This window comes from Bombyx mori, chromosome 8 (genome assembly GCF_030269925.1).
Source record: "Bombyx mori chromosome 8, ASM3026992v2".
In the NCBI taxonomy this organism is placed as follows: Eukaryota; Metazoa; Arthropoda; class Insecta; order Lepidoptera; family Bombycidae; genus Bombyx; species Bombyx mori.
The window spans coordinates 14,395,135-14,420,610 of NC_085114.1; the positions used below are offsets into that span (position 1 = coordinate 14,395,135).

At 35.9% G+C, this 25,476-nt stretch overlaps 1 protein-coding gene across 3 annotated transcripts; it reads right to left on the reverse strand.

The window, feature by feature from the left end:
• Nucleotides 1-1,153: 1,153 nt before the first annotated feature.
• Nucleotides 1,154-25,476, reverse strand: LOC101737241 (CCR4-NOT transcription complex subunit 3). 3 transcript variants are annotated; one of them, XR_005244946.2, is made up of 16 exons: nt 25,075-25,476; nt 23,925-24,157; nt 21,346-21,501; nt 19,983-20,162; nt 19,513-19,699; nt 18,820-18,917; nt 17,576-17,679; nt 15,659-15,732; nt 12,475-12,566; nt 11,617-11,732; nt 10,786-10,930; nt 9,549-9,635; nt 8,393-8,518; nt 7,705-7,914; nt 4,987-6,963; nt 1,154-2,258 (listed from the first exon to the last, which is right to left on the reverse strand). XR_005244946.2 is itself a non-coding variant. In XM_012697968.4 (15 exons), exons 1-15 carry the CDS (start codon nt 25,097-25,099, stop codon nt 6,865-6,867), a joined length of 2,016 nt encoding a protein of 671 aa, XP_012553422.1. In that variant the 5' UTR covers nt 25,100-25,447; the 3' UTR covers nt 1,154-6,864. The 3 variants fall into 3 exon arrangements, 1 of the variants encoding a protein (XP_012553422.1); XR_001140334.4 differs by having other exon boundaries at nt 19,513-19,783; nt 25,075-25,459; XM_012697968.4 differs by having other exon boundaries at nt 1,154-6,963; nt 19,513-19,783; nt 25,075-25,447.

Sequence of the window (25,476 nt, forward strand, 5' to 3'; positions counted from 1 at the left end):
AAGCACATTTTAGTCTTCACTGGCCCGTTTGGATTGTCAGTATAGTCCGAGAGCTGGTACCAATTTTTGGGTAGGTATTTGAGGCAAGCTGAAAACTTGTCACATACCTCTCCTATTATATTCCAACACGGAATTGCAGACCTGGCTGGTGAGTAGCGGGGCTAAATCAACCCCTACATTTTTAAAAATATTAATTTTTTTTCCCCAAAAATATATTTGAGGCAATACGCAATTTATATATGTTGCAGTGTAATACTTAATAAATACGAAAAAAAATAAGCCAGACAATTTAATCGGGGTTGTAACATTGACAGACGCGTGCAAAAAATTTTTGCAAAAAATTATAAAAAATGTTTTTGAGGCAGCTTGAAATTTTAATGGAGTGTTATTTATAGCTAAAAAATAAGATTCCCAAAAAGACAGATCATTTCGGTAGGGCTTTCTACCTGCCAGGTGATCAAACAAATAATGGATGGGTACGGGCCTGTACTGCTATAGACAAGCTGTAGTGTGAGAGAGAGTGCATATCGTCAGCTGTCTTCGTTCTTGCTTGCCGCGTTACTATTGGCTCTAGCGAGGCCACGTGACTTACAATAACCCATGAGGTTTCTAGTTAGAATTTCGGAGTAAAAAATATAAAATTTTCTGAATTTGTACTAAATACATTTTGCATTACTAGTACCTTATGATCGTCTATAAATTGTGGATACGGAGACTGATACTTTTTGTTTTTTGTGTTAAGTTTAATAGTAGCACTCATGCGCGAGTACTACCGTCATGCCCACTTCTGCGAACCAATCATTCGTACCGGTTTGAAATTTTCTTACATTACGTGTCAAGAAGCTCGGCTCTCCATGTCAGTACTAATTACTCGAAAGTTTTCCGAAATATAAACTTTGAGACTATATTTTTTTATACATTGATGGTCGCCGCATTCCTCCTAAAATAAACAAAATTTATAAATGCTTCTTATTTGTTTATTCTACAAAGTAAACAGTCATTCCTTTCAATAGAAAAATAAATAAAAAAAATGAAATGCTTAAAATGTCCGACGCCATTAAACACGGCGCGGGCACAACTCTATATATATATATATTTATAAATATCGACTCAAACGACTTAAAACTAAACCTTCAAGAAGAAAATCACAACATGTTTTAATTATTTTTAATCGTTATTTATTATTTCTATACAAATAGAACTGTACAGATATTCTTTAAATTATTATTTACCACATTTCATCTGCTCTCACGATAGACTTTTTACAAAAGTGAAAACTATCAACATCACGCACGGAATAAACGAGATCGCGCACTGTAACCGCTAACTAGTGTCCCGCGACGTCCTACATCCCTATGTACACACGCGTCTCCGCACAAACACTTAGCTGCACGTCTCTACTCATATACAAGGACGCTTTCAACAACGATCTGTGCCCGGCGCTTGCTTCACCACTTCACAGACAGTACGAGTCAAATTCGAACATTTGATACGACATTTTTTGGCTTTCAATTATAAATACCACATTCGTTTCGGCCAAAAAGTATTGCGTCAAACTTGACGTGGTTCAAACGAGACCGCCAAGCAAAGCGAAGGGCACACATAGTTTTTTTTTTTTTTTTGAAAATGCAAACATTATACTATGGTTTCACTGTATGGAAACGATGTTTCGGTGTTGACATCGATCATTTTACGACGAACGCTTCTAATCTGGCAGTATGCACTGTGGAGGTCTTTGCTAACGCTAACGTCATACGCTTTTACATCTAGAACATAACTAGCAATATCACATATTACAACATCATACAAAGTAATCATTAGTATGTTCAACCATTATGTTTACAATAAATTAGTTTTTTTTCATGTTTTTTTTTTTAACTTCTTTAAATTATACAATTGTACATAAAACATTTGAGCTGATTATATCGATCCTTAACTAATTAAAACGTACGTATCGTATTTTTCGATGTTATTTTCATACAATAATAAAATAAATCATATTTTGCGATTACACTATTACAATTATAATACTATTATTTATAACACCTTGTTATCGAGCATTCGAGATGGAAAAGCGTACACACAGCCGCAGCAAACAGGATCACACTGTTTTTACTTAACACTTTATAAACTATACAGAGACATAACGTGTGCATCACAAAGAATTTCATTACCAAATCAGTTTTCTATCAGAAATCAATAACAGTTAACAAAATCTAAAACAAGGGCTCATTACACAAGTACAGTTTTTTTAATACCTAGTCAGGTCATAAGTATTGTCACACAGTAAAAACTTTTCTTTTAGAATGCTGGCCACAAAAAAGTTTATTGAATTCGAATTTCGAATTGTTCATGAAAATAAAAATGTATACTTTTAGAATTTTACTCATTTTTAAATATGGAGTGGACGCTTAAAGAAGACCGTGTTGCAGTTCTTGCGTTGCATCGTTGCGGTTACGCGCCAATTCAAATTTTTAACATACTGAAAATTTTGAATATAACCAAAAGATTCGTTTATCGTACCATCAAACGATACAATGAAGACTCTAGTGTAGATGACAGGTTAAGAAGTGGTCGCCCTCGGTCTGTTAGGACTCCAGCAGTGATAAAAGCTGTGAAGGCGCGAATTCAAAAAAATCCCAAACGTAAGCAGAAACTGTTGGCCCTTCAGATGGGGTTAAGCAGAACCACGGTGAAAAGGGTGTTAAATGAAGACTTAGGGCTTCGGGCATATCGAAGAAAAACAGGACATCGTTTGAATGCTCGTCTAATGGACCCGAGACTGAAGAGATGTGGCGCTTTGTTGAAGCGGTACGCGGGAAAAAAATATCGGGAAATTCTTTTTTCGGATGAAAAAATTTTTACCGTAGAAGAGAGCTACAACAAACAAAATGATAAGGTGTACGCACACAGTAGTGAAGAAGCGAGCAACCGTATTCCGCGTGTCCAACGAGGTCATTTTCCATCCTCGCTCATGGTATGGTTGGGAGTTTCTTATTGGGGCTTAACAGAGGTACATTTTTGTGAGAAAGGTGTAAAAACGAATGCAGTTGTGTATCAAAATACAGTCCTGACGAACCTTGTGGAACCTGTTTCTCATACCATGTTCAATAACAGGCACTGGGTATTCCAACAAGATTCGGCGCCAGCTCATAGAGCGAAGAGCACACAAGACTGGTTGGCGGCGCGTGAAATCGACTTCATCCGGCACGAAGACTGGCCCTCCTCCAGTCCAGATTTGAATCCGTTAGATTACAAGATATGGCAACACTTGGAGGAAAAGGCGTGCTCAGATTTTGGCGGGAACGCGAGGAGTGAAGTTGTGTGATTTGTTTTATTTTGTCTATTTAGTGTTTCTTCAGGTGTAAATGTGTAATAATGGTGGTTTATTAACCGTTTAATATCTGTGAAAGTGCACAAATGTGGGAAAATGAAACAAAGCTGCTGGACGTAACTTCTCGGGTTCCTCCAAAAAGTCCACTGAAAAAATCTCAGTAAATAACCACCATTTTACTGCGATTATATTTCATCCCATATCATTTCATTTCATTAAATTTCATCCCAGTTGATTAATGTCTCAAATTAATCATCTTCATTTCATTTCACTCCATATTATCATTTTTCATAAAATTAAGAATATAAAGTAAAATAAGACATGACTTAAAGGTCTTAGTTACCAGGTCATAAAATCTCTAAAAAAAAAAAAAAAAGGCGTGCTCAAAGTCTCATCCCAATTTGGAGTCACTCAAGACATCCTTGATTAAGGCAGCCGCCGATATTGACATGGACCTCGTTCGTGCTGCGATAGACGACTGGCCGCGCAGATGAAGGCCTGTAGACATGTGTAAGTAATGCGAGTGATATTACTCGGGTAATATTACTCTACGATGTAATGCAACATCACACATTACGCGAAGGAAACAAACATCACACCATCACCCAACATGTTTCTTTCTTTGTCGTGTAATGTTGCTTAATACACGAACGGAACCGAGCGAGCGAGACAGACCGATCGACGCAAAATAAATGAGCAAGCGACACGGAATTATTCCTAGTGATTTTGAACCGTATGTCCTGGCCGCTAGGTACATTTTTATACCTATGGTACGTCTGAATTTTAATATAGGTATTTGTGTTTATATTTTTCATGCGGCCAGCCGGTAGCTCCCCGCAAGTACTTACTTAATTTTTTGTTCGCAACTTTTGTAAAATCGCTAGTCGCTCGTAATTGTTTAGTAATATTTCATATTAATTTTTGTGTTTGATTTGAATTACTTAAGCACTTGTTTGAAGATAGTTTTATTATTTGTTTTAATGCGTGTTTAATAAGTGAAAGAAAGAACGGCGTCTAAATGAAAGTACAGTCCTCCTTGGATGCACTTTGAGGATATCGCGCCGAAACAATGCATCTACTGCTCTCGTATATTAACATTATTGTCGAGCTCAATTTGCAGTCTAAGTCGCCATATGAAATCCGTTCATCCCACAATAAATTATATTAAGTAAAAAATAAAATTATTATATTATTAAGTAAGTCAATCTGTCAAGTAATATAACAGTGTATTACAATACAAAGTTCATACTTTGTATTGTAATACACTACTGTAATGACACACATCATTACCTAAGTGATGTGTATGAACACATCACTTAAGTAATGATTCGGGTGTATAGATACAATGTATTCGTCGTCACAGTATCTATTGAACGCACCGAGTAATGTTAAGAGTGATGTGTAATGTTTTCGAGTAATATCACCTATCTGTAAAAGTGATGTCATATCACATTACATTGGGAAGTGATGTTTTGCGCAAGTCTAAAGGCCTGTATTCAAAATCACGGAGGTCATTTTGAATAAACTTTAGTGTCATAAGAATCTATGTTTTGTTAAGTTCATTTTGGTATATGAATGGTTACCTAATGAATAAACTTGTTTCAATTATTTTACATTAAACATGTGACAGAATTTATGACCTGACTAGGTACAAGCGAGAATAGCACTCGATAATATTTTGATAAGTGTAAACAAACATTATGTTGTCGTTTGAAAAGAGTGTAGTAAAACTCCTTGTCTATGACGAGTCAGAAGCTATACATATATCAAAGTTCGACCTTGTTTTATCGTAGTAAACATGTTCACGACCAGCCTGGTATTAGAATGGTATCCAGAACACGCAGACATCATAACATGAAAGCCTGCACTGTGAGGCATGAGGAAAAGTCTTCAATTACATTGAATTACATTGTCCCGGCTTTGTAGCAGAAATTGGCAGAGTGGTGGAAACCTCTCCACGGCGGATCACAAAACGCCCCGCCACCGATAATAACTTAATCTCATCTTGTATTCGAGAAACTCATCTGGTATAAATCGAGCCTAATTTTGAAATTTTCCAATATTTACAAAACATATGTCTGCCGTTTTTTCAAATATAAAAATCGCCTATATTTATATATATATATTGGATTACCTAATCGCACGTAGACAAAAACAATTACAGATTATGCTTTATCATTCATTATGAAATTTTAGATTCGTAACAAGTCTAAGTGAAGCACACGTCGCAGCGCTTAAAACCAAAATTTAACGTCTAAAGCAGAAGTTATAAAAACGTCTCGGAACAAACTCGGAGCGTGTAATTCACTAAACACGAGATCACACATGGAATACTAAAAATACAGATCTATAGTATTGTGGTGGTTGTGTTCAATTATTAATTTGTATTATAAAACTAATGAAAACATCGTGTCAACAACTTAAGTATCGATAGTGTATGTGAGAAATCGATATTCGTTAATCATCCGCGATTATCGATTATTTATAGTTCTTTGAGTGACAGACAGTGCGAAGGTATTTGTCACTCAAAGACCTCATTGTATATTAGGAAAAAAGTCTATTATATTCATCAACGCTTTTGCAAACTGTACAATTCTATAAATTGATTCGAAAGAAACTATTGGATAAGTTCGTATATCGGAATTCAGACTAGGCAATTACAACATTCTAAACTATTAAATTGTCAACATCGAACCTCTTATAGCTACGCACGCAACGCCTTTCACACATTCACAATTTATCTAACAGTAGTCCAAGAATGTTCCGAGCTTATAACAATATCACATTAGTTCTTAACGACCGCGCACGGCTGACTAAATATACTGCATCACATGATATCTTTCGCTTTTTTGTTCAATTATTTAAAAAAAAAAAACAACAACAACACTACATCACTGACTGCCAGAAAGCTGTTTATACAAAAGATTTCTTCATGATTAACAAAAAAAATCTCGTGTCCGAACATTTAAATCGATAATAGAATCGAGCCGTTTAAGTATTACATCGATATAAAACTATCGATAGCATCACTAGTCCCGGTCGACGCTATTATCGTGGATCATAATGTAGTAGTAACTTCAGGTTCCCTCGCGTTGACATCGCGATCCGTTTCCATCGTCTCGATGCGACGTTCATTAAAACATCTTTCCCGTAAAACCATCGTCATAACATTGTCTCTATATAAATACCAGTCCATGAAATTTATTTCAGGTACATGTTTTTTATTATTAGCTTACGTTGACAAACGGCGGAACCGCGGTCTGACAAACGTGAGCGCTCGTGAACACGTCACGTACACACGAGTTCCAACCTGTGAGCATTCCGGTGCGTGCTCAATTTCGAATGACACGGCTGGCTTCCCGTATGCACATACAGAAAAAACGGTGCGAGTTGTTTTATCATAAGTATTTTTTGGTAATTACAACTAAAAATTTCCTAAATATAGGAATGTCGTGTATAGTTATCGAGTGGTCTGCGCGCAGGTGGTGTGTAGTAGACGCGAGTGCGGACGGCGGTTCGGTGACGCAGGTTCAATTCAAGTCTCGGTCCTCTAAGTACTTGTACTCGAACGTGAAGCCCTCCTTTTTGCGCTGGCCCCACTTCTCGTAGTCGAAATAGATGTATGTGCCCTAAAACATTACAAATAAATGGATAAAATATTTTTAGTGCTTTTTTTATTGCTTAGATGAGTGGAAGAGCTCACAGCCCGCCTGGTGTTAAGTGGTTATCGGAGCCCATAGACATCTACAACGTAAATGCCGCCACCCTCCTTGAGATATGAGTTCTAAAGTCTTAGTATATTTACAACGGCTGCCCCACTCTTCAAACCGAAACGCATTACTGCTTCACGGCAGAAATAGGCAGGGCGGTGGTACCTACTAAAGGAACAGTTACTTTTCTGTAAAGCTGAAGAAGTATCTTTTACAAACAAAAGTCCTACGAGCTATCCACTTTTCAAGATATAGCAGCTGGGGATTCCAGACATAACATCTGATTTTTTTTTCTAACGCCTATAACCTAATGTTTGAATGTTTAAGCATTGACAAAAATCCGTGTACTTGTGTAATGCCAGAACATGAACCTTAAAGTTTGGTAAGCTCCATATTACTTGGTATACGGTAGCAAGTACACAAGTTAGTTAGCAAACTTAAACTTAACATAAATACTTGTGTAGTGGGTAAATTGTAATTACAAAATAACCAGTGATTTGTAAAAATCGAATTTAGAAGAAAATGCTTAAAACATATTACAATTTGTGTTTCACAGGCAGATTAGAAAAGAATGTGCACAACAGATCGACCGATCAATCCCAGCACAGTTAAAATATTTATAACTAATTTTGCTGCTAATACATGATGATTAAACTGAACCTGTTCATATTCCTCGTTGATGACTTTTGGTTCCTCGTGCCTCTGGAACCACATCATGTATTTAGTATGGAAGCGCCAGCTTTGTTTTTTGAGCGCTTTCGCTGCGAGGTACTGCGCTTTCGTTCCCTCCATGTAGTAGAACACGAAGAACAACGTCTCCGTCGACAACCGCTGGAAGAACTCTACCGTGTCCGAATGGGGTAATAACACCTGGAAATATTAAACTATCATTGTTGTTGAAATTAAATAAGCATTGGATCAAATGTATCAGAAACTATTATGGAAATTAATAAATAAACATGCATCAAATGGCTCCAAAGTAGGACTTACTAAATATATATTGATCTTCAATTTGTTTCAATATGTATAGAACAGTGTAGTCATCAAAGCTATTAACAACATTACCAAACATGGCAAGGTCTAAGGTCTCAATATATGTAGTTACAACAGCTGCCCCACCCTTCAAAGCTAAACGCATTACTGCTTCACGACAGAAAATAGGAGGGGTGGTGGTACCTACCCGTGCGTACTCACAAGAGGTCCTACCACCAGCAATCTTTTTGCATATATCATCTATCCTTAATCTTGGTAACCTCGGCTCTTTATTATCAACTAAAGTCAGTCATATACAGAATCGAAACTAGGATCTCTAAGATGTGTATTTTACTCTAAGTAAGCATTAGTTTACCTGATTGTAATATTCAGGAGTCCGACAAATGTTCCTAGGCAAGTAGACCCTTGTACGTTCCGAGTCTGAAGGGTGGGGCATGTGATAGAACGCTGACTCCATCATCTGGAACTGTACTTGATGGCCCTGGAAAATATTTACACCAATGAATATAACATTTTATTTTCCTACTGTTGTTACATTAAACTTGAAATGGGTACACAAGGTTTTGAAGTGAAACTTTTTTAGGCGAGTTGAGAGTAAAATTTCAATCGCGACAGATTCGTTACGGCTAGAGAGAAAAGATAAAATTTAGGACGAGTGAGAGTGAGAAAATAGACAAAGCGTCTCGCGAACCACTCGCTCTTTGAGAGCGAATACGAGATAGATTGTTTATTTTACACACACTCTGTTTACGGGCGTCGGCCACTTGATGGCTAGTTATTGGTTTCTCATTGCTCCTCTAGATTGCAGTAACATATTAACTACCTTATATTTTACTTTTAATGAAGGATTAAAAAAAAATATTTATATTTCTATACATAATTGAAAATTTATATAAATGGTGAAGACGTTGTTTGTCTTATACACAGCATTCCCCATCACAATATAAATTTTATTTAAGGATGAAAAATGAAGAAAACCAGAATACTACACACCGCAAAAGAAGATTCACTTCTTTCACGTGCACCAAGTTGCACGCGCACCATTTTATAATATATAAATATGTACACTTTGTTTCTCGCTGTCTGCTTTATGTTTATGATGTTACGACAAACTTTCGTAGCAACGAAAACTACACATGTCCCATGTTTCAATACTATAAACGAAACGACGCACGAGCGTCCATAGATCAATAACAAACATTCATTTGCTTTGTTATTTGTTACATTCTATACATTTAGAAAATTTTAAATCAGAGTTACGTTTGGTAAGAGATGATGTGTGATAACAAGAATTGAGGGGTCCTTAACAGCAGGCAAAGGTCTCATTGTGTCTACCTAGTCACCATTGTCAGAGATGATTGACATTGTCAAGTGAATCGTATGCTTGTCTGTCTACTATGAAAGAATAAGTATATACTTAATTCTCCTTTTTCGAATATTTGCATCGCACAGCCATGAGTACACAAATTTTCTAAAAGCCTTAAATAATGTTTGGATCGTGTTGTACTCACCGAGTCAAGTGGCTGCGGTCCTAAGGGCGCGACTCCTAATAGTGGCGGAATGTGCGCTTGCGCTATTGCCGTACTCCGTCTCGTGTTCTGCAGAAGACAACATTAAAACATTACTAATGCAAATAGCTTTGTTACTGTAAGAGTGGGGCAACCAATAAGCGATGAGCGAGCGATACTTGCAAAATTAAATACCAGGGCTTCTAGGTACGAGTACGGAAAAATATCAGAGTCAAAAACCAGGTTTTAAAAATACTTGAAAGTATCTGTTAGTATCAAAGATTTTTTATGAATGCATGTTTACGCAATTCTGCTCCTAATTTTGTTTCGGTTATGTTTGCTTATTGATTGACAAGTTTCCGACACGATCGGTGGCATGTGCATTGAATTTTCGGTTCATGCGTTCGGCTTTCATCGTAAATACTCGGGTTGGGTAACCCACTCCCTGCGTGTCAAGCCCCGTATGCGTACCTACTCCTTGAGATGCCGCGGTGTTCACATTTGAAAATACTTGCATAGGAATTCAACCGTATTCCATGATGAATAAGGAGCAAAATCGTATAAATAAAAAAACCTTTGAAGTTCAAAGTATTTTTTATTCACAAATTCGATTGTTTTTTATTCCTTATAGGGTATGAATCATTTTCCTATGCAGTATTTTCATGTGGGTGTTCAAGTTTTTTGAGCATCCGACTTCAGCAAATATTGTACTTTCATGCTTGCAAGTATTTTTTGCTTGGATGTTTTTTTTCTTCTTTTTTTCCTACCTAAGCTGAGAGCCTTGAGAGGCTATTTCAGCGTAACCTTAACTGGTAGGTGAGCTCACGGGGCTCAAACCTCACAACGTTGCTAACACAAACCCTAGTAAGAGCCGTGCTTCGCAGAATTTACCACCGGATCAGAAACGCGACCCGCTGAGAAAATCCGGCAAGAAACTCAGTGGGCTGTGTCTGGGGGTTAATTTACTCGTCGGGCTCTTCGTCGCAAGCGAAGGGTTCGACGGGAAAGGTGACCGGTGCTCGTTTTAAGGCGTCTATTTCGAAGTGAATGGTAGGCAGCGGCTTGGCTCTGCCCCTGGCATTGCTGACGTCTATGAGCGACGGTGACCACTTACCATCAGGTGGGCCGTATGCTCGTCTGCCTACAAAGGCAATAAAAAAATATATGTGAAAACCCGGTAGCGGAAATACGCCTCATCTTTACAACCAATTGCTATATAATGGGCAGGGTGCGTGCGCACCTGGTGGTGCAGGTCCAGACCGGCGCGGTGCACGGCCTCCTGCGCCATGCTCTTGAGCGAGGCGGTGTTGTGCGCCGCACTGCTCGCGCTCGTGGCACTCGACGCGCTCACCGCCGACATGCTCGACGTCTCGCTCACTCGTCCACTGGAATACACACACATCATAGTCAGACACTTTGTTTTCACTGTGTTCTGGATTTCCACCTGTATTTAATTTCAAAGGTATGATTTTATAAATGTACTTATACTGACATCTCTTTATATTGGTTGTGAAAAATTGCAGTATTGTCATCGCAACCTGAAATCTTTTTGAAATTATATCGGAATAACAACCGACAAAAACTGTTGGGCTGATGTTGACAAATTCTAATACTTTAACATAATAAAACTTTCAAGAGTTCCACTTTATATTATCTATTTTATAGAATAAAATAGAATGAGATTTCACGTTTCAAGGCGGGTATAAAAGCATTCACATGTATGGGTTCCAATGACTTCTATAATACCGATAGGGTTGTTTAACTAGTTTTTATTATTATTTTATTGCTTAAGAGGGTGGAAGAGCTCACAGCCCTCCTGGTGTTAAGTGGTTACTGGAGCCCATAGACATCTACATCATAAATGCGCCACCCACCTTGAGATAAGTTCTAAGGTCTCAGTATAATTACAACGGCTGCCCCACCCTTCAAACCGAAACGCATTACTGTTTCACGGCCGAAATAGGCGGGATGGTGGTACGGTACCTACCCGTGCGGACTCACAAGAGGTCCTACCACCAGTGAAGACCACTACACTGCACAGTATTATAAAAGGCCATGAAAAATGTTGTACTTGTTGAGCGCGTGGTGCGGCGTGTGATGCGCGGAGGGAGGGGGGCCGTTGACGGTGAGGGGGGACGTCGTCACGCTCGCGCTGGCGCCGCCACTCGACGATGTACTCCGCGACGTCTGTAACACAACACAACAACTATACAATAAACTGAGCGTCTTAACACACCGGTGCAGCTGTAATATGATTTAAATATTGGACTTTGGTCTTGACTCTGGATAGATATATTAGCAATGTACCGAGATTGGGTGGCACGAGTCACGTAATCATTGGAGTCACGTTTCTTCTATTATTGTATGTTCTAAAGTCCAGCCGCAATACGTTGTAAGCTCGGAGCCTTCGCATCAGTTGCAACAATAATCAACTCGGAATTTTTTTCAGTCACTTGCAACATCTCAATATCTTCAGTCCCGTTTTCAGCTCCGGACCAGTTGCAAAGTTTACCGTGCTAGTTTATGTTCGCTATACACCAATAGCAGCTCGTTGTCAAATAATTCGATGAAGATTAATTCTGTTATGATGTCACACAAATACCGTGGACGGGGACAAAATTCCATTATTATGATCAGAGCAATTTATATAAATATTCTTGAAAAAAATCACATCATAAAAACAGTTGAGAGCCGTAGGGTCAATGACCGTAACTGAAGGTGATTGAACTGGGGCGCCACGTCTATGTCTACCTACTCTAATCTAGTCTGTTTCTTTTTTCTTTTTTTTTTGTATATTGTTTTCGATTATTTTCAGTATATGAATATTGTTGTTGGGATACAGTTCATGTTACATGCGGTAGGTGCGAGTTTTCTTGACAACATTATTCAAGTTTCCAATGATCGCGGACAGGAGCAGCTACATACTTACTGGGGGCGGTTGCTGCGTGGGGGGAGGCGGTAGATGCGTCGTCGTCGTGTTGACCGCTGCTGTGATTGATACTGGACCATTCTCGACTACTTCTGTAACAACATTTTGACGGTTCTATTAATTCGTAGTAGGCAGTGGCTTTGCTGTGCCCCTGAATAAAAATAATTGTTAAAAAATTCCACGCATATCATAATGACAGTAAAAAATCGTGATAAAAACACCTAAAAATAGTCATATTTATACAGAAATAACAAATGCGGGCTGGTTTTCACTCCATTTGGAAAGTTCGGATAGAGTCAGAGTATCGCATAAGTCAAATTAAGTCAGATATCGGTTTCTTAAAACATGTCATAATATTGCACATTTCCAATAATTAGTTCTGATGCATCATAGACGTGCAGCAAATTTTTAGTCCATTTTTCTTTCAATAAACATTTGATCAAAATTTTATATTCTAGCAAACAAGAAGATGAATAAACGTTTTAAAGTTTTTAATTTATTAATTCTCTTTCTCTCTCTCTTTCTCTTTGTATTACTACCCTCTACAAGTGATCTATTTTTGGCGCGAGGCAAACTTGAGCGCTGATTTAAGTGGAACCATAGCCATGTTTCGATGTAATTGAAGCTTCAAACATTATCTTTTAAGATGGGTATTCAGTAGTGGCGTTAATAGGCTGCAAGCGAATCATCTACAAATTGGTAGTATAAAAGGCGTAACCCGTACAATATTTTACAATACAATGTAGACTAATACTTCATGCCTCAAGGTGGGTGGTGGTGGCATACACATTGTCTATGGGTTACCACTTATTAGAAGGTGGGCCGTAAGCTCGATCACCCATCTTTTTTTTTATTGCTTAGATGAGTGAACGAGCTCACAGCCCACCTGGTGTTATGTGATTACCGGTGCCCATAGACATCTATAACATAAATTCCGCCACCCACCTTGAGATATAAGTTCTAAGGTTTCAGTTTTTGCATTACAACGGCTGCCCCACCTTTCAAACCGAAACGCATTTGTGACGCTTTGACTTAAATTCACGCTATTGAGTGCACGTGTACATATTTTAACTTTTCGTATTATTGCAATTAAATTTTATCTTAAAACATACAAAATATATTTTATTCAGAATTTTAGATACAAATTTAGGAACATAAAAAAAAAGAATTCAATACTCAAGCCATTAAGCGCGCCAATCCTATTCATTTCGGATCCCATTTCAATATTATGTGAGGAACAAGCGAAACATTTCAAAATATTATTGAAAAAACAGAAAAAACAGCACTAAGTACAGCCGTTGTAATTATACTTAGGAACTTAAAATATATCTTAAAGTGGGTGGTGCATTTACGTTGTAGATGTCTATGGGCTCCAGTAACCACTTAACACCAGGTGGACTGTGAGCTCGTTCACCCATCTAAGCAATAAAAAATATATTTAAAAAAAATATCCTACTAAAGCCGTTGTAACTATACTGAGATCTTAGAACTCATATCTCAAGGTGGATGGCGGCACTTACGTTGTACATGTCTATGGGATCCAGTAACCACTTAACACCAGGTGGGCTCTGAGCTCGTTCAACCATCTGAGCAATAAATCTAAAAAAAAAAAAAAAAATTCACTAGCACATAATGTTGTTTGAAATAATTAAATTTATTCTTAGGCATCAATGTAACTGTTTAATGTTTATAGTTACAACAAATAGCCTCGCCATATAACACAAAGTAGTACACAACGTTCTTACGATACAAATATTTTCGGGACTGGGTGAAAGCGATGAAGAGATTTAAAAAAAAAAAAAAACGCTCGTCATTCCAAAACATTGATTACATAACAAAACAGTGTGAACTTGAAAAGAAACATAAACATTGGTACACAACTACGCGGCGAGAGAACTCGACCTACCCGGAGATCAGTTAAGATTTCACAGTTCCAAGCACACATGCACAAAACACGTTTTTAAAATATTCCTACGTTTTAATTTTTTACCATCGTCCATATTCAGTGGTCGTTTACGCGGGAAATCATTTTGCGATTGTTTTATTTTTCGTTTCGTTCCGAGGCAAGCGCCTCGTTCCACGCAGCCTGGCGACTGGCGTGTCATAAGGCTGGCCGAAAGCCAATTCCTGTGCCCCGTGTTCGAAATTTGGAACGATTCCAATACGAATTAATCGGGTGCCCGTACTAATGAGAATGTCAGCGTTCTCGTTCCATTCACGGGCGGCGCGCGATAATGTTATTTGTTTTGTAAACAATACGCCGTACGCTATCGTACGGGAGATAACAGCGTTAATAATAACCGCAACGTTTCCGTTAATAAAGCGATGCATTTCGATTTAAAAAAAAAACTCGTTACAGTTCGTTTTATGTCGTATTTCGTCGGTAATTACATTTAGTAAAAAAAAAAAATTAATTGATCATATATATGTATATGTATAGAGTAATTTTTTTTAAGTTATTTACTGAACATAAAATTTACTACGCGATAGCATAGCTAAAGCAAATATGTCACGAGGAAAACTTTAGCACATTGTTATTTGACAATGGTAGTATATTATGGGTTTTCAAACGATTAATACTAATAACATTGATATAGTATGAATAGATCGCATAGTTTGCTTTAAAAATGAACATTACTATTGAACGTCCTCTGACATAGAAACGAAAACATTCTGATACTAGTCGGATGAAAGGGACGCGATCGCATAGCCAATAAAAAAAAAAACAAGCAACAATTTTTTTTTGGCTTCGCGTCAAACTTAATGCGGAACTGTCATGGCAATAATTCGTGCGGGGTCACCCTAGCAGAATCAAGGTTCTGTGTTGACCGTCTACAAAATACAGATTAGCGTGTCTCAAATAACAGGAAGCGTACAGTCTACTCTGAATCCGACTACCGAATGATTATTTTTTGGGCACACGGGTTTAATATATGAGTTCTACGATGAGAAACAGCTTTGTGCACGTTTACGTCATTATTTGTCGTAACACAATCCGAGAAGTAGTCATGCGTCTCTGTCTCGGATAACTCAGTCGTTACACAATTGAGACTTCGACTTCCGGTGGACTCCTTTGCCCATATCGAATTTAAAAAGTTTTTATTCGTTTATTGAGACTTCGACTTCCACTTGACTCGTTTGCCTATATCGAATAATTAAAAAAAGTGTATATTCGTTTATTTACCTGTGCTGTTAGCGGGTCGCGGCGGCGGGCTGGGCGCGGGCTTGCTCGGCGTGGACGCGCCAGATACGCCCGTACTGCGCGTGCACACACACATACACGTTATTAAACTTCATCTCTACACGATTCACTTACAACTACATCTCTCTGTCGTATGTATCTTTTATCAGACGCATGTTGTTAAGGTACTGCCAATTTAAATTATTCAATTAATTAAATTTAAATAAAAATTGTGTTTTAGCGTTTCCAATTCCATTTTAAATTATTTATTTATTTATCTCTCTTTCATTATATATTTTTGTTGAATATATTAACGTCGTTACATTTTTAAATTAAAAAATTTCTTTTATGTGTTTTAATTTTATTGTTGTCTTTAAAAGTTTTGTTTCATTTTAACGTTTAAATTTCCCAGAGCAACACACTTCAGACAATCGATGGATAAAATACATAAATACGGTATTATTAAAGCATCGACCCTGAAACCATTGGATAAGGTGCATTTTTGTAAAATTATTGTTTTCAAGGACGATTTTATTTTAATATTTTAAAATGCCCGTCATACAAATATACTACTTTTTATTAATAACCATTGCTAAACAACTGACTATGCAGCCGATGCTTCGATCGAACCAAATTCATTTATTTCCATAGATTATATCAGACCAGTGTTGTCACATAAAAAAAATAAACGTCATGAATTTGATTTGATAACGAAAATTACTTTCGAAATTCTTCCTAACATATTTGTTTGTTCTTTTTAAAATTTGTATTTATTATTTAAGCAACCCGTAATCCACGCCCTAGGAATTCCTTGTGTATAAATTCTGGAAATGGAACACTAGCAGATTTAAGTCTTTTACCAATAAACTTTAACAGCGATCCGAGTCCGACTGGGACTGGAACCCTGATCTAGATCAATAAACCGATCAACGAGATCATGTAATAATGTGGATTTCGAAAATAATTTTCATATGTACTGAAAAAAATGCATGCAGTGAAATGAATACGTTCACGTATTTATTCTTTCATAGTTTTCTTTTGAAAATTCGCTTTCCCGAAGTCGAGGACGATTTCAGCGCACGTACGATAATATTGACATGGATTGACATTGGCAGGAAGAAATCGTGGAGAAACTAATAATTATCATGTGTCAAAATATTTACCATCTCAACATCCAGGCCTCACGGGCGACTTCCTCATAACCATTGACTGACGTCTACAAACAACGGACCAGTAACTTCTCGGATCATCTCAGGGACTCGACGACACAAAAAAATTTGACGATACATGAGTCGACTATTATCAAAGCCGGCAATCTGACTTTTGGACAATGATTGGTAAATCAGAAAAACGAATTATTGACTTTGTATTCCATTGGCAGTCACAAAACTCTTCGGAACGACATCTTAGATAAATAACAGGTTAACTATTAACCTTTATTTAATGCATGTTTTGAACCGTATTCTTTGAAGGAGACGATTATATTCAAATCAATCTGTATTGACATATCAATAATTTTTTTTTGTCCAAATGCACAGATTGCCACCTTTGATAATAGACGACTCACATGTTTTCGGAATTAGGAGCATGGGAATTTGGTGGGATGACGCGAAGGTAACTGGCATAATTTTCAGAGGCGCTAGGCCGATTTTGTACGAAGAGAAAATAAAACAAAAAAATCTAAAACAGCGCAAAAAAAACAAAACTTCAAACTCAAAAACAATATTAAAAAAGCCTACACTACAAGGATTAAGTCATTGCCCCAGAACTAAAAAAAAAAAAAAAACTGTCAAAATCTTGTATTAAAACAAAAAAAAAAAACAACCACGCAACTGGAATCGTCCTCGACCTTCATCGTGTGGGGGTAAAAAAAAAAAACAAAGATGTAAAATCAAAATAGATGCGTCAGAGTGGACTGACCTATTGCTTGCGGCTGCGGAGTTATTGAGCAAGGAACTAACGTTACACGTGCTATTACCGACCACGCTGGCGTTCACCGCACGGAGCGGCAGTGGTTTTACCGGCTGCAATCAACAAGCGACACTTTACTTTGCTGGGCTCTCGGGGAGATTGGTTTTGGGTTCGTGTCGCAATCTATTGGTTTTAATAGCCTATTTTTTTTTTGCTCAGATGGGTGGACGAGCTCACATCCCACCTGGTGTTAAGTGGGTACAGGAGCCCATAGACATCCACGACGTAAATGCGCCACCCACCTTGAGATATCAGTTCTAAGATCTAAGTATAGTTACAAATCGAAACGCATTACTGTTTCACGGCAGAAATAGGCAGGCTGTTGGTACCTACCCGCGCGGACTCACAAGATGTCCTAATACCAGTAAAATAGTTTGTAAAAAAGCTAGCCTTGTGCTATTATCATTTAATACATGTTTTCGAATTCGGTAAAGCTTTTAATTTACGTTTTTCTCTTTACATATTCTATTATCATCTTTTGTACATAACACGTGTCAAATATATCATGTATTTGATTCGTTTTAGAATCAACGTATATAACCAACAACGGTTCAGAAAACGCATATACGAAACGCGTCCCTTCAATGCCATTGGTCGCTCAGTTTAAGAAATCATCAGGGCCTAGGTGAAGACAAAATTTCATGAATATGTCTTAAGAAAGTATAATGCCTTTTAATACATTTCATTAACTAAATTAAAATTTACTAAAACTTAAAAACGGACATACCGTGTAGTTTTATCCACTAAAGTCAACTCTATCTCAATATTTAACCAGTACACTGTCAAACGCAATCCAATTAAATTGAATGTGTTATGATTTGAACAGGTTATAAATTAGTTAGAACATAAATATAGTTAATTATAAACTTGAAACGACCTGATATTGTCATGTTGAATTAATAATTAACTCTAAACCCAATGTTATATGAATTATGAGAACGTAATTACTCACAACACGATAAACAGACAAAAAGGACACTTTCAAATAATCATCAAACATTAAATATAGGAGAAAAACACAGAACCCAAAACTAATCATTTGAAAATAAATAAATTACAGTAAGAAATTATATTATCATACGGAAAAATCTCAAACTCCACATTAAAAATAGTTAATAATGAAACAGCTGATGTGTATGAGTTAACGTTTGTATTATAATTAATAGATACATAAGTAATTGAGTTCTACTTACTTTAGGTATAATCTCTTCTTTCTTTTTCTTTTCTATGTCTATTGAATCTGTCGAATGATTGTGGTTTTCTGACGTCGGTGTTCTTACAGGACTTGTGCCTGGAAAAAGGCAAAATTTAACTTTTAAATAACAAAGTTTAATAGATGCGCTTTTGTTTGAGTGAAATGTCCAAAAGTTTCAGAAATCAAAGCCAATGGAATAATATTTCCTGTAAATCACGTTCAAGAAATAGTACATATTAATAATGTATTCTACATTTTTCTCTCATAAAAAGTTTTATACTCTATAAATTCAGGCATGGGACAATAAGTACTAGTATACTAACTATACAGAAGTAAAATAAGAGTAAAGGTAACTAGAAATTCGTTTATCCATTATTCATTATCTAAAAAAAAAAAGAAATGATCAAGTTAACTTGACTTTTTATTGAAATCAAAGTTTAAATCTACTTGCAGCATAAATTCTCATCATTCATTTTTCATTTCATTTTTACTATCAGTTTAAATTTTTAATAATACATTTTACAATTATAATACTGATTTGATTTATTTATAATTGTTATAATTTATTTATAAAATATATCAATAATTTAAAAAAACAAACAGAGCCAATGGTAGCAAAGTTCCCCATTGAAACTTCTTATATTTGCTTTGCTTTACTTTGCATCTGATAAACTGAAATGACGAAACTCACCAGAGAGTATACTGTTGGGAGTTGCAGCGGAGCCATTGCTGTTGTTGGAATCGGTGGACGGTCCTACACCGCTGAGCTCGATCTCGTCCAGCCCTTGGATATCGTCGTATATGTAGTCGTTCTCCTCGAACCCCGGCTCTAGAGATGAGTCTATGTAATATTCCACGTCTTCCTTTATACCTTTTATCTGCAATTTTACATAGTATTTTCTAAGGTTGCCGCGAGTCTCTAAGCTTTCATCGCTTGCTGGACGAGGGTAACTGAAATTCGTCTGAAACGTCCGGCATTGTGAAAAATCTTTGAATAACTCGCGTGTACAACCATTTTTCACAATTTCGTTATTCTATTCAGGGTATAAATATTTTTAAATTCACAGTAATCAAAACCCCTCACTCAATACTTTCACATTGAAACTTAAGTATTTTTGAATTGAAATATGTTAGGTACATTATATTTAAACATAAATATACCTGTTCAACTTCAACAGACATGTTATCAAGCATCCTTAGTAGCGTTTCAAGTTTTTTTATGTGAAACCTGTGTTTTTCCAGTTTCAGTTTGAGCTCCTCCATTCTGTCCTGTTTCTCTTTGTCTAGTCTTTTCTTCTTACCCACTAATAGTGATTCTACTTCAGACTCAAATTGATCAACCTGAAATTTGAAATTCATTTGACAATTAATAAATGCGATACAGACATGTTTACAGTCCAACTGATATCAAGTAGTGACTAGAACCTATTCACATCATAAATATGAATACCACAAACAATCTCGAGGCATGGGGTTTTATTCATAACCTTTAACGCACGTTTTTGTAATACTGCCTACTAACAACTCTGGCACATATTCACAAGGGGATGAATGTGAAGGCGTCTTATTTAAAGCGAGAAGAAATACACGTGCTCGAGAACGGTTTTGATTTTATCTATTTTACACATATTATTATACAGTTTCTTCTTGTAAATGAAGATAAATTTAGAAGATAAAACTTTGTAACTGACCATGTGATATCATTAGAGACAATCTCCCATGTGCATTCTGGATTTACTTCGTTAGCGAAAATTATATTTGTAGAAACATGGGGTACAATGGATGACCTTTGGCGATACACTTAAAATTCAAATCTATTCTATCTGAAATATCTAATTCTTCTGTGACTTCGCACCAGTTATCTAAGTCTTTCAGCAAATCTTCGCTTTCACTTTCAATAACCCACATACGTCTTCTTTGTGGTAGTATAATTTCAAAACCACTACTTGATGTGTTAGAATTATAATCAACATTGTCTTTCGCAATATCTTTTAACACTTGAAAATCAAATACGTCTTCACTATCACTCAAATCTAAATTATCATATACTATTAATAATGATTATATTTCTCAGTGTTGATAACCATAAAAAGGTAACAGTACACAGACTGAGCTAGTTAAAACTACAGATAACGGTTACAACGACGACGATTCCGTAGCATGTTAAGCATGAGCATGCCAACAACATTTGGTTCCACTGCAGTTCCAGAAGAATTTTTTTAATTCATAGTAGGGTGGAAGAGTTCACACCTCACCTGATTTTAAGTGGTTACTGGAGCCCATATACATCTACAACGTAAATGCCGACACTCACCTTGAGACCACCACCTTCTAATGTCTCAGTATAGTTACAACGGCTGCCCCACCCTTCAAACCGAAACGCATTATTGCTTCACGGCAGAAATAGGCAGGGTGGTGGTACCTACGAATGCGGACTCACGAGAGGTCCAACCACTGCTATTACTTACTATTACTGCACTTATAAAACACATTCAAGCAAATTTAGTTTTGTCTTGTTTTGTACCTGTAAATTTAGAGCGTCTATGGACGAGATGAGCCATGATGACATTTCTTCTCTTTCCTTCTGAGCAGGATCGAGTTTCTGTGCCGCCCCAAGCCCTTCTTTTGAGTATGCCTTCGTTTTCGTTTCCCTTTCCACAACTTTAAACCTCTCCATTTGCTGAAAAAGAATTAGGGATCAAAATTTAGTATCGATTGAAACGTTTTTGTTCTTTCTTTTAGTAGTTTTAATATTTTGGATATATTTTTAAACAGTAATTTGCAAAAAGGCTATAATATCGGAGTATAATTAAAACAAAATATTTACTGATGATAAGCACACTGTCAATGTCAATGTCTGAGAGCATTAGTGATTGGATTAAGGCATGGTACGAGATACCATTAACACATCTATGTTAGTATTGCAAACCCTAGTTATATGGGTTTTAGATACAAGTAACTAGTGGCTCTGGAATATAGTTCTCAATAAAAACAAAGTTTATCTTAACTTATGACAAGTCCATTTTTGAAACTGTACAAACAAATGCTAAAAAAACAGAAATCTTCAAAGATAAAGTAAATGTAAATAATGTATTTTATACAGTTCTGACCTAGCTCATGTTTATTGGATTGTTGACACTACAAAAATTTTTTTGACCTGTTTTTTTCAGCATATTGTACAAAACAAAAAGCTGAATTTAGTTTTTTTTTTATACATTATCATTTTATATATTACGCATATTTCAAGAAATTTTTAACAAAAACTTTTATGCAATACTTAATTACTCAATTTTGAAAGATTACTGTTTCAAAATTGGTAATATACTGCAGACAATCTATTAATAATGCCAAAGACATGAGCGACGGTCCCTTCTAGGCTACCAGTATCACTTATAAAATTCAAGCAATTTCAGAGTAATAACTAATTTTAGTTTTTAGTAATAGCTAGTTTTACTAACTTCTTTTTTTATACAAAGAGTGTTGATAAAATTTGATAATTGACAGCCTATTCACAGAATCGATTATGGTGTTTAAGTTAGTTGGATGCTTTGTCTGGTGAGTATCAAGATAAAGACATAATGAAATATAAGCAGTGTCTTTACTGAATGTTTTGTCATGTTAAAATTTTAATGTTGTTAATGTATGTATTTTTTAAGTTATTTGTGAATGGGTTACAATGCTCACAACAGTAAAGTATATTGTTAAAGACAAGTGTACATATTTCAACAATAGTTTTGTATATAAACTTAAATAAATATGAACAATACTATTTTTGGTTCACTTTCTCACACTAACGGAGGACAACTATTCATAACTGCATTTACAAAGGATTCTCAATGTCACATATTCTTCTCATAAAACATATAATTATTATATTCTCATAGCTTTCTACATTGAGCATGAAAATATGTCACAGTCCCAAAGATCGCACAGTTATATTGCTATTTTTAGATGGTGGTTGGAAAAAGTCTATGGTTTTATTTAGACATTATTTTGTAGAAGTAAACAATGAAAGGATATTTTTTTCTAAACTTGTAAGCTTGTTTTATGTAAGAAATATATTTTAGCTTTATATTTTAGTATTGAAAGAGATAAAAATGAAATTGGTAGTAGGATTCCATTTTCCTGTAGAACACAATACAAGGAAATCGCTAAATAATAATCTTATTCATACATTTCCGTAAATGTGTTTTATTATTCAATAATTTTTTAATTTTTCTCCATTTATCACATTATTTAAAGTTGTTTTCTTTTTGATATTTAAATTAAGCTTTGTCTTCATATTGTACTGTTATTATAAAATCTAAGGATACACTTTGCAGAAGAGTTTCAGATATAAAACTGCATACGTTCTGTTCTTTTTCTCACTGTGTAATGAGATTTAAATTGTTTATTTGGGTCTAATATAAGATAACATGCTCTTGTGTAAGTTAAGTATTGGCCTAAATTAAATTTAAATATCACTAACAGCTACCAAATTACACTATGAACTCTGTGAGAAGATTCAATTACAAATAGCATAAAGAACAATTCCCTAAGTATTAATGATCACTTCATAATAAATACATATCGACGCTTGAAAGGTGACTTGAAAGGACGTGACTAAGCGACAATGCGTGAACTTTACAGTAGACAAATTTAAAGTTAAAATACCTGAAAAAATTTCTATTTTAATGAATCTAGCTGTAAGATTGAAATGATTTTAATAGACCTAGAATTATATATTTTTTGGGCATCGAATATGGTTATTGCCTATCATTTATGTACAAAGCAGTTATTGTCATTTAGTCACATTTGTCTTTCAAACATTGATATGTTCAGTCTCTATATCAGGCAAGGATTAATAAGACATGTGTTCAGTTAAGTGACTAACATATATTTGGATTACAACCTAACATGCTATCAACAGCCCGACAATCCCGCAATTAACAGCATCACTTCAATATAATTATCGCTAACACATACATATTATTATTAGTTGCTATGGGTACATTTGTGCTCCCTACACATACCATTAAATTCAAGCAATGATTTGATCCTAACTAAATTATTATCTACCTCACACATACAGACTAATTAATAAGAAAAAAAATAAACACTTACTGTTTCAATAAGTTTCCTAAATTCTAATAGTGTACTCTTATCTTTAATCTCCCCAGAGGCAATCCACGACTTGATCTGATCGCGTAGCCTCTGCAGTTTCTTGATCTCCTTCTTAAGGTCCGCCTCGTATTTTTCCTTTTGATTACTGTTCGTCGCATTGTGAACTTTCTGCCAGATGTCCTCAAAAGTTTCAACTCCTTCTGTTACTTTTTTTAAACAACGTTCTATTTCGCCTGAAAATTGAGTATTAATTGTAGAAATTGTGTTTGTATGTTGTTAGTACTTGAAATTTAAGAGCGAATGGAATAATACCCTCTTTAATTTTATGTTAATGAAAATTTAATTTTTTATATTTAATAAATAAACATAATAACACTGATTTATTTATTAAATTTGTATTCTGAATACATTCTTTCGCTTTTCTTTGTTATCTTTCTAGATATTCGACAGTAACTTATTGATTGAAAATTCTAACAGCTCAACTCACAATACATTCTTGCAGCTGTTAGGTTATGTTGGCAATTACTAAAAAAATTCATAATTACTGAGTTAAAATATGCAAATTAACCCATTAAATGTTAAGAATAAACACAAATTCATTCAATACTGTGCAAATAAATGTATTTTTCTGTGATAAATAACAAAAAAATAGTTCGAAAAATATTCTCGCTAAGGTTATTCAAGTGTCAGATATGTGTTTTTTCGTAATTCTAGCAACATCCCGCGACAGGTTCTTGACCTCTAAGGACAACAGATGGTCCCCGTGCCCGAGCCTATCACCCCACATTTAATATTCCGTTATTTATGCACTGAAACCCGTTTTCAATAACTTGCACACACCAAGCTGTACTCAACGAAAATCTAATATAATATATTGACAGTAAATACTGTTCAATTCCAATTTCACACTAAATTCACCTAACTACGATTCATATTATTGACTTTCGTACAATTCTGGCGTCCAGAAGGCATTGTCAGCAGTCGGCTTTTGAATAACAGGTGTGTTATTAGAATGCTTAATAGTAGACACTGGATGTTCTCATGACACAGAACACTACAGAGTAGTCGCCAACCGACGATTATGCCCTGGACAACGTCCCTACATCGGTTAGGGTCAATCAATCTATAACCTGATAACATAACAAATTACCTTGTAATTTCCTTGTCGCAGCCATAGCTATTTACACATATGGACGAACGTTCCGTACATATCCTAAACATACAAACTATTTACAATAAAATGCACAAAAATTATTGATAAACAGACAAACTACACATCTGAAGCTTTGTTCGATTCCAAGATGGCTACCGTACACCGCTCGAACTATAGAGTCCGATTGCATTCAGGCAAACCACACCTGAAAAATCCAGCCTTACGCCTGGAAAGGTAATTATCACGAAGCTTTCATAAACAATTATGAATTATAAGTTGTCACAAATAACAACAAACTTCAAATTTTCCACAAAATGATTTTATGTTATGTCGCGTAGACCATCAAAAGCGCAGGCGCAAAATAATAGAGCAAGGCATAGACAAAGCCGCAAAGACAAC